A 10,976-nucleotide genomic window follows, 5' to 3' on the forward strand; every position below is an offset into this window, starting at 1 on the left:
GTAAGCTTCTTTGAGGTCTATTTCAGATCTCTTCTCAGTTTTAATGCCTCCTAAGATATTCTATACATTGTGTTTAATGAATATTTGTGTAATTAAATTATGTGTGGCTATTAGTATATTTAAGATAAGCTAAAATGAATTTAAGACTAATATTTGACAGTTGGATCTTTAGTGTTTCAGAAGGCATTTCAAAGCCTTATAATACTTCAGGGTCATAATAACAAATATCTTTATACAAACAGCACAGCATTGCTTTGTTAATGTTAAGACTGAAAGAGTGCTAGTTAAGCAAATTTTTCATTTTATTGGAGGCTAAAGTTTAAAATAAAACCAGGGGAATTCTCATTAGAGATTTAGAAAAAGTTTATGAAATAGTCTCCCTTTCTTATTTTGTCTTCACTTTTTGAATGAACTTATATATTCTAAAAAATCAGTAGTAAAGGTCAAGTTTGTTTATGGTATTTTTATTAATCAGCTTGTCTTACCACAGACCTTTATTTTCCAAATAGCAATTTTTATTGTCAGTTGTGTGCTCAGTACTATTCTTGGTAACACTGAGGTAAAGACATACTCTTTCTCCACTGTATATTTGGAGAAATACAACTTATTTATGAAACAGTAAATAATACAAGATGCTTATGTTTTGAATTGTCTTGCAGTCAGTATGTATTTATTATTGAAGTTCTGAAAAAAAGTCTAGAATATTTGGGGAAAAATTCTTGAAAGAGGGTAGGAGTGAACATGACTCTTGAAGGATAAATACATTTTGGATAGAGGAATCAGTTGACATCATTCTAGGGAATGTGAGCAGAAGTATGGAGGTGACCATTTCATGTTTGTATGGATTGTGAGGAGACAATCCAAGCTGGGACAGAAAGGACATGTAGTGAGAGGTAAGGCTAATTAGTGAGATTGGGCCAGATAGAGTTTAAGAGAGAAAATTTAAACCTGAATTAATAGGAAATGGGGAGAATTTAAATTTTTTTGCGCAGGGAAATAATAGCATTATTGTTGTTTTAAACTATTAATCTGTCTCATAGATTTGGAAATGAATGAGGAAGAACCTAGTATTAGGAAGATTTCCATATAGGTTACTATTATAGTAACAAAATAAATAATAAAATGAGGAAAGCTTCATCTGTGGTAGTAACAGTAGAAATGGAGAAGAATGGGTTATATATTAAATATACTTTAAAAATAAAAATATCAGTTTTAACAACTGACTGATAATTAGAAGGGGTGGGGAATGACAGGAAAGATTAAAGCTGATTTTCAAATTTTGACACAGGATGAGTGGATATTTTATAGATAGAGATGGAGATATTGGTGGTAGTGGTGGGGAAGGGAACTAAAACTTTTTTTATAGGATGACTGAGATCAAGTTGGGATATTTTGAGTTGGAGGTGGTTGTGAGATAGCCCAATAAAAATGCATAGTACATACAAATTTGAAACTTGATGATAGATTAAATTGAAGATACACAGAAGTAATAATGAAAGTCATGGGAATAGATTATATCTATATACATGGAAGACATTTTGTTAAGTATCAGTAGAACAGTAGTAAATGCTTTACAAACATCTCAGTTAAGAGACCAAAAAAAAAAAAAGATAGTCCCTGATTTCAATGAAATTATGGGATTTGTAATTGGAGGTGTCCTGGGAAGTCATCCCCCTCCCCAGCATTTTAGATAAGAAAGCTGAGACCCACAGAGACTGGTCCAAGATTAAACAGGCATTAAATAGCAAAGCCAAATATTGTTCCTCAGATTCCAGAGGCAGGTTGTTTACTTTGTTTTTTGGTGTAACATGCTGCCTCTCCCTACTCAAGTCCTTTAAAAATTGAAATAAAAAGTAATGAAAAATAACCTATTATTATTGACTGGGAGTTGGCATGATGAAATTGAAAGGATACTTGACTACAGAACAATATATGTAGGTTTTATGACTCTGAAGTATAAAATGTGTTCTCTATATAGAGCATATATAATTTTATTTCTCTGGGTGCTCGGTGTTCTCACATCTCAAATGAAGGGGCTGTTTAGACTGGATAATCTCTAAAAGTAAATATGTATTGTTACAATATAAAAGATGAGAATTCCCTTTTAATATGGGACAAAATGTTAAAAGAGTGGTTTCTTTTCTAATCAAATTTGATAGATTTAAGGGGTTTAAAAAAGATGTCAGAAGGGTCTCAGAAGTAAAAGAATGGTAATAGATAAATGAACATATTAGATGTTCCTGTGCTGGAAAAGGTAAATGAAAAAGGTACACTTAAGTTACACTTGAATAAAATTAAAGTCTTTTTTTTTTTGCAAGGCAAACAGGGTTAAGTGGCTTGCCCAAGGCCACACAGCTAGGTAATTATTAAGTGTCTGAGACCGGATTTGAACCCAGGTACTCTTGGCTCCAGGGCCGGTGCTTTATCCACTACACCACCTAGCCGCCCCATAAAATTACATTCTTTACATGACACATTAATGTCTGTCTTCTGACATCTTTGTTTAGGTTCCTTACTAAGATATATCAGAATTTTTTTGCTTTTCTCCATTTTATTATTCTCTATCACTTAAAGGAAAAATATGAATGAAAATAGGAGTCAGTTACTGATGCAACATTTTGTTTCTTCCTACAGAAGCACCTGTTTGGTGATAATTGCATCATGTAAATTTTAGATTAAAAATGAGTTATTTACCAAATGCATTTTTTACTCTATTGAATTATGATTTTTTTGGTATGCATGAAGCATGTAGCAGCATGTGTGCAGCATGTATGTTTAAAGTAGATAAATATTCCAAGTTTTAATTAGTTTAAGCTCTTTTTTTACTTCTGAGAACCAGTAGATCTTGTGGTTTTCCTGAGAGTCTCCTAGAGCTCTGCTTGCATGGGGTCCTGCCAAAATTAACTTTAAAAGCAGAATTGTAATAAGGTTTGGTAGTGTTTTTCCTCCCCCTTCTCTATTTTGGGCTGTATCCATTATATATATATATATATATATATATATATATATATAGATATATAGATATATAGATATATAGATATATATATATAGATATATAGATATATAGATATATATATATAGATATATATGTGAAAAAATAGAATGGAAAATTAAGTTATATTTCTATTCATGGCTCATATTGAAAACAGATAATAGGCATATCTCAAGAGATATTGCAGATTTTGGTTCTAGGCCACCGCAATAAAGCAAATCACATGAATTTTTTGTTTTCCAGTGCATATAAAAGTAATGTTTACACTAAGCTACACAATAGCATTATATCTAAAAAAAATTATGCACACCTCAATCGAAAAATATTTATTACTAAAAAATGCTAACCATCATCTGAGCCTTCTGTAAATCATAATCTTTTTGTTAGTGGATGCACTTGCCTCAATACTGATAGTTGCTGACTGATCACTGTGATAATTAAATAAAGTTGGGATATCTGGCAGTTTCTTAAAATAAGACATCAATGAGGTTTGCCACATCTACTTACTCTTCCTTTTACTTGAACACTTTGAGGCCATTGTAGGATTATTATCTGGCCTAATTTCTATATTTCTCTGTCTCAGGAAGTAGGGAGACTGGAGGAGAGAAATAGAGACAGGGGAATGGTTGATCAGTGGAGCAGTCAGAACAATACACACACACATACACACACACACACACACACACGCACAACATTTATTGATTAAGTTTGCCTGTAGGTGCTTCAAAATAATTACAATAATCCTTTAAAATGTATTGATCACAGATCACCAAATATATTAAGGAAAACATTTGAAATATTGAAAAAAATTAACAAATTATGACTCAGAGACATAATGTGAGCATAAATTGGTGGAATATGTTGGATAGACTTAATTGACACAGAATTGTCACAAACCTTCAATTTATTTAAGCAAAGTACAATAAAACAAGGTATGTCTATTCAAGACTGAACTTTGTAGGCCTCATTTTCTGCCTCTGTAAAAGAAAAGCAACACTAGTTTCTTTCTCATGGAGGTTTTCAAACACTCCAAAATGAAATCCTGTGAGTTTTGTAGTTTTGTTTTCATAAAAAATTAAACCGTACTCTCTTATGATAGAGAACATGAAAAGTTAATCACATTTAACTTAGCTTATTCTATTTTGTCATTAGCTTGAATCATTTAATCATTCAGTAACCTCATTTATCCCAATGTGAAACCACCAAAACCTCAGGTTAACTAGAAGTTTTCAAGTACATTCTATTGACATAAACATTTTAAAAAGTTCTTTATGAGGAACTTAAACAGGTAAACATTTCAACAAATTCAAAACTTATGAAAAATATTGTGTAAGAAGGCAACTATAAATAGCTCTCTTGAAGCAATTAAAAGTCTAGCAAAATCAGAAAAAATACATTGTTCATGTCCACATGTTACTATGCTCTATAAGATCCTCTAATATATTATTAATAAAATATTACTTTTAATAATTATTGTATTATAAATTTTTTGAAAATTGTGAATTACAGGAGACAATAACATTTAGTTTACTGGGATACCAAATTTTCCTCCAACAGTCTAGATAAATGAGATTTTACCATCCTTTGGGTAAAATTTTTAAAATGAAAAATTCAGGTACAAATTGTAAAGTTTTTGACTTATTTATAAAGAAGAATTTAATAAATATTGTTTTAGGTACCATTCAGATTCAAAAACGTCAGGAATTAGTCAGAAAGATACATGCAGAAGAATTGAATGGTATGAAGGATTATCTTTATCAGTGTCAGCAAGAACAAGGATCTTCTGGTGATGAGGTAGGTATTAATGTTCCTCTAAATTTTTTTAAATGAATATGCTACATATACAAAAACTTTTGAAGATAGAACATTTACAGATAGTATAAAGCTGACATAAAGTAGTTTATAAAATAATTTTTTGATATCATTACCCAGTTAGATAAGAACTTTGTTGACTAACATAGCAAACATTGCCATCAAATGTCACAGTTTTTTACATAGTGGAAATGCTACATGCCACAATTTTCTACATAAAACTAGTATAACTCTTGTTACATTATTAAAACTATTGACTCAGTTGGGTCTAGGACTAATTATCTTTTCAGTTTCTTAATACTACTGAATACCTGATAATTTGTAGTATTTCCTTCCCCTTGGCATTATTCATTGACTTAAAGTATAGGTATTCAGTTAAACCATGGTTTAACTAATAAACTCTCCTTTAAAGTCTTACTTTTTAATGCCTCTTCATTATAAAGGGGACCTAAGATTCCTGAAGGCTATGCCAGCAGAGGACCTTAAAGACACAAAAGATTTCAGATTGGCATAGATGAAAAGAGAGAGCATTTTAAGCCCGAATTATTCCATATTCATATAAAATGAAAAAATAGGGAGATAACTTTAAAGATATTTCTGAAGTGATGTGGATATGATAGCTGGATAAATTAGATATATACTGCCACACCTCATGAAGTTTATGAATTCATGTCTTCATCAAAATGCACTTTATCTAAGGGAAATTTGCTAGTATTTTTATACATAGTATCTTGTACCTATTTTGTCTATAGTTAGTTGTCATTAGATAGAACCTTTGAAAGTACAACTTGTTTTAGGTACTCCCCCAAATTCTCCTTCAGTTAGGCCTTCTTGAGGGCCAAGATAAATGGTTGGTTCTTCTAAGTTGTCACATCAAAGATCCATAGCTCATTCTAGCCTTGGAAAGCTTCTCTTGGTTATGTGGCAAATTTCTTGTGGTCTTCTTAAGCAGAAACATTTTCTTTTTCCTCCCAAAGGGGAGTTAATTGACTATAAGCACTTTGCTTGACTGAAAGCATTGTGCTTCAAGAGATAGCAGTAGTTGCATATTAGACAGATACAGTAACCTACTGTGCTTATGCTGTCCAGTAAGCACTTGGGAATTTCTTCCTTTGTCATTTAATGTTAAAGGAGCAGAACCAGGCAAGTGACAGCAAACATCTGGATGAGTGTGTGAAATTGACTTTGTTTACATAAAGTTTATTTGTTGTTGTAACAACCACAAAAAGGCAGGGCTCATTATTGGCATGTGACCTACCTTTCCCCCTTCATTTTCTGCACACACACACATACACCCTCAAAATTAAAGACAATTAAAATTAAGTGAGAAAGTTAATAGTGAAAGGGTTTCTCTATTAATATAGTACTTTAAATTATTAGGAGTTAGAATATGTCCAACCAGGAGATTTTGTTTAGGGAGGTAACTATGACAGTTTTGAAGAACTTTCCTTAATAAACCAATAAATGTCTTTTGAATAATAACCATTAGAAGAATATTTTATTAAGTGTTTCTAGGTGTATATTATAGAATTCTTATACCTTACATAATGTATGACAAATGTAAATATTGCTTGGAGATACTTTTCTGTATAATAAATACTTGCTGTGCCTACGTAGATAATAAAGATAACAGTGTTTTTATATTATCATTAGATTAAAAAATATTCAAGCCTTTCTTAAAAACCTTTTTTTTTCTTTTTAACATTATTAGTCACTGAGAGAAAATCTTGCATCATGTTTGAGGCTTACAGAGGTAGAGAAGATAGCCTTCGAAACACAGAAAAAAAGCCTTGCTACAGAAAATCAGCATTTAAGAAAGTCTCTGGAGAAAGAAGAAAAAGCTCTTTCCTCTTTACAGGATGAGTTAAGGAAACTAAGGGAACAGATTCGGAATTTGGAAGATAAAGAAACAAGCACTGAATTGATAGTTTCTGAAAATCAAAAACTTAAACAGCATTTAGAAGAGGAAAAGCAAAAGACTAATAATTTTTTCAGTCAGAAGGAGACTCTCTTGGCAGAAGCACAGATGCTAAGGAAGGAACTAGAAAAAGAACGACAAACTGCCATTGCCTTAAGAGAAGAACTGGATCTTCTAAGCAGTAAGCAGTCATCTGGTGATGCAGACTCTCCCAATACATTGACTGAAAATAAAGAAATAGAAAGTTTACGAGGAAGACTAACGGAGTTGGAATGGAAGCTAAACTTTGAACAACAACGATCTGATTTGTGGGAAAGATTATATGTTGAAGCAAAAGATCAGAGTAGAAAACAAGAAAACAGTGAAAAAAATAAAGGTAGCAAGGGTACTAACAAGGCTAAGAAGTCTAAAGATACTTTGTTTGGTTCGGTTAAGGAAACATTTGATGCTATGAAGAATTCAACAAAGGAGTTTGTAAGACACCATAAAGAAAAGATTAAACAGGCTAAAGAAGCTGTTAAGGAAAACTTGAAAAAATTTTCAGATTCTGTCAAGTCTACCTTCAGCCATTTTAAAGATACTACCAAAAATATCTTTGATGAAAAAGGAAATAAAAAATTTGGAGATAAAAGAGATGAAGCAACTAAAAAAGCAAAAACCGTGTATCGTGAATATTTGCATCCTCAACCTAGACCATCTTCTAAAAACACACATCATAAAAACCCCAGCATGGCAAGATCAGGAAGAAAACAAAAGTCAGTTCAATTTGAAACATTTGAGAACACAAATTCACAGAAATGTAGTATGAGCCAAGACTTTTTAAAAAACCCTTCTCATGTGTTTGAATGTGGTCGTCAAGAAAAGCCACCAGTTCAGTTTGAAACATGTGGTAAAAGCACAAACTTCCAGAAAAGCACTACTGATAAAGATTGTGTGAAAAATAATCACCGTCTAACAAAAGGCTGTTCTGGTGTTTTTGAATGTGCTCATCAGGAATCTATTAGTCTTTTCAACAGAGTATTAGACCCTGTAAGAATAGATGAATTTAATCAGTTAATGCAAAGATATGTTCAGGAAGAAGTAAATGACTTCCATCATTGGGGAGAACTTCAGCAATTCATCAATAAGTTTTTCCATAACAGTGTCTTTATTCATGATCAGATGTTGTTCACTGACTTTGTTAATGATGTAAAAGATTATCTTGAAGACATGAAGGAATATCAAGTAGATAATCATGGAGTGTTTGAGGATTTGGATGACTATATATATAGACATTTCTTTGGTGACACATTTTCCCCTCAGTATGGACCCAGGTTGGTTTTTACAGTACCATATGATTGGAATAGATTTTAAATATAGATAGCTACAGATTATAGAAGAAATTTTTTTGATGCCATTGAAAAATTGAAATGAATTGAGTGTTTTTTTTAATACTAGAGGGGAATTTTCCCAGGTAGTTCTAGGTTGAATTATGGACACCAAAAAAAAACTGTAGAAAAAAATTTCCCAAAAATATAGAATCTTAAATTTTATTTCTCTCCTATTCTCTAATATGTGAAATTTTATTAGCATATTTTTTTAGTCTTTTAAAACCACACAGAAACTTAAATTTTTTACATAAAAATGGTATTTTGAACAAAATGATTCCCAAGTATAAAAATATGGCTTATGGAAATATGCCCCTTGGCTTTTAGTCATACTGTATATACTAAAATCCCTCCCTTGTCTTTTGTCAAAGTAGCAACATTTTTCTGCTTTTCATTTCCACTAGTAAAAACATTCTTCATGGAAAACCCTTGATTTTGGATACATTTAATAGAATGACAACTAAATGAGAGGATACAGATGGTTCAAGTTTCTCATCCCCAAAGGAGAAGCTGCTAGACAGGTTTTTGACAGTATCTTCTCTGTTGCACATTTATAAGTATTTGGGAAATGAAAAACGGAAAGATTTGAGACCTAGACCTCTAGATGAGGTCCTTAATAATAGAGATCTTTTCTTTTCTGTGTGTATTTCCTGCAGTGTGGCTTCTTTTTGGAACTAGTTTCTTCTAAGTAGTCCAGTATTTTTTATTTGACTTTGTAATTAAGAATATTGAAGTTTTAGCATCATATGATGATTATTTTCCATTTCTTAACCATAATTCCTGTATGATATATTTTTAAAATAGGAATTTCAAGGCATATCTCCTATTCCAACAAAATGACTAATCTCAATTTCAGTTCATATGCTTCAAGTCATTTTCAGTGATTTAACTATTGTTCAAGGCTACACACACATACAGTAAAACATTGAGCATAATTACAGTAGTCCTGGTCATATAACTTACCAATGAATATAGGATTTTCTAGATATAATAATTATGTAAAGGAAATTTCAATGAATATTTAATGGAGACCTTCAACTTTTAGAGCTGCCTTGAGTACTTTAAAAGCAAATGATTAGATTTAAACAGCTGATATACTAATTATGTCATTCTAATCTATTAAAAAAATTTCCCTAAGGAACTCTTAAAGACAACACTTTGCCTTCTTCCAATCTTTATAAATACCTTTTGTATGCCTAGCACCGTAGATTATACCATACATATGGTTCCATACACATGGAGCTTTTGGGGGAAGAAATATGTATTTATTAACTGCCTTAATGTGCCAGGCACTGTGCTAAATTCTTTACAAATATTATCTCATATGAGCCTCACAACAGCCTTGGGAAGAAGGTAGGTGCTATTTATTATCTCCATTTTATAACAGAGGAAAGTGTTTTGCCAAAGGGTCTTAGAGCTTATAGATGTGAAGCTGGATTTGAACTTAGGTATTTCTGACTCTAAACCCAGCAGTCTGTCTGCTGTACCATCTAGCTCTCAATCTAATTGGATTTAGAAAGTAGGCTTGATTATTTTGCACATTTTACAATTGAAAAAACTAAGGCAGAAAAAAGTTAAGTGCCTTGCTCAGGGGAACACACCTAGTAAGTGACAAGATTTAAACTTGAATCTTGTTGCCTTCAGGCCCAGTGCTTTATCCTCTGTGCCATCCAACTGTTAATCTAATTGGGAGAATAAATGACATATATAAATATGATTTATTTTGGTTTCTTATTAGATCCTCTAGTATGTGTACTACAGAAATACTCAGATGAAGGAGAAATTAGTGTGGACCAGAATTTAAGAAAGGCTTTGTAGAGAAAGGAGAACAGAGTAGGAGAGAAAAGACGAAGTTGGGGATAAAACAAAAAACCCAAAAGTTCAGTAGTAGAAGTGTGAGCATGATACATAAAAGTGGGTTCTTTATTTTATGTGAAGGTTTGTAATGGAGAAGTGGTGGGAGAGAAGTTGATTAGGTAAGTATCAGTCAAGTGAAGAGCCTAGGCAAATGATAGAAACTTTGGACTTGGTCCACTAAGGAGCAGATTCTTGGGGAAGAGAGTTGTTTAAGGAAAGTTTAGTCTTAACTGTCGGGAAGAAAGACTGTCAGTAGGTGAGGCAGGTAGAAGAGTTTTTAGGTTATCATTGAAATCCAGGCCCCAAATATTCTTCCAACTGATAAAATTATAATTCTTTAAAGAATTAGTAAGATCTTACTAAATTTTAATGTATCCTTTTTATATTTTAGCTTTTTTATATTACTGTAACCCTTCAATATATCATTTCCCAGTATAGCTCCTTTTAACAAAGATTATAAAGCAGGGAAATAGGAAGCATTTGAGCAAAACTTACATATCAACCTAACTTGTGTAAGATATTCTGCTCCTATGGTTTCTCACCTCATTTAGTAAGAGAGGGAGCTGTATTTTCCCCATCTTTTTCTGGGACCAAGTATGGTCATTTGTTGAAGTTTTTCTCCTTTTATTTTTTCCATGAAATCCTCATTTAAACTGAAAAGATTCAATTAAAAAATCACTTAGGTGGCTTTTCTATTTTTTAATCATTCATAATATATATATATATATAATATATATATATATATGTATGTATGTATATACAGAATTCATGCTGTGGAGATTCTGATGAGTTTATGTAGGAAGGGGACACAGGAGAGTTAATAGTACTGGAAAAAATATTCTTACTAGACTGTAAAACTGGGTATCTTAGGGAAATTTTTTTTTTAGAGAGAGTTAAATCACTGATGGACTTTAGTATTTTTTTTCAGAGGGTTGTTTAAAATTTAATGGAGAAAAATCTTTATTTTCTTTCCCTAATTTTAAAGAAATTTTTTTCTAACATAGAAAAAAAATGTGTTTACTGCTTTCAG

The 10,976-nt window shown here is 31.8% G+C and overlaps 1 protein-coding gene across 4 annotated transcripts in view; it reads left to right on the forward strand.

The window, feature by feature from the left end:
- CCPG1 (cell cycle progression 1) overlaps nucleotides 1–10,976 on the forward strand; it is a 54,874-nt gene that overhangs the window by 39,172 nt on the left and 4,726 nt on the right. For all 4 annotated transcript variants that reach the window (XM_074234619.1, XM_074234622.1, XM_074234620.1 and 1 more), the window contains 2 exons: nucleotides 4,668–4,786; nucleotides 6,516–8,035. In XM_074234619.1, the coding sequence (XP_074090720.1) occupies nucleotides 4,668–4,786; nucleotides 6,516–8,035 (1,639 nt within the window). The remainder of the gene's footprint in view (nucleotides 1–4,667; nucleotides 4,787–6,515; nucleotides 8,036–10,976) is intronic.

Source organism: Macrotis lagotis, chromosome 4 (genome assembly GCF_037893015.1).
Source record: "Macrotis lagotis isolate mMagLag1 chromosome 4, bilby.v1.9.chrom.fasta, whole genome shotgun sequence".
In the NCBI taxonomy this organism is placed as follows: domain Eukaryota; kingdom Metazoa; phylum Chordata; class Mammalia; order Peramelemorphia; family Peramelidae; genus Macrotis; species Macrotis lagotis.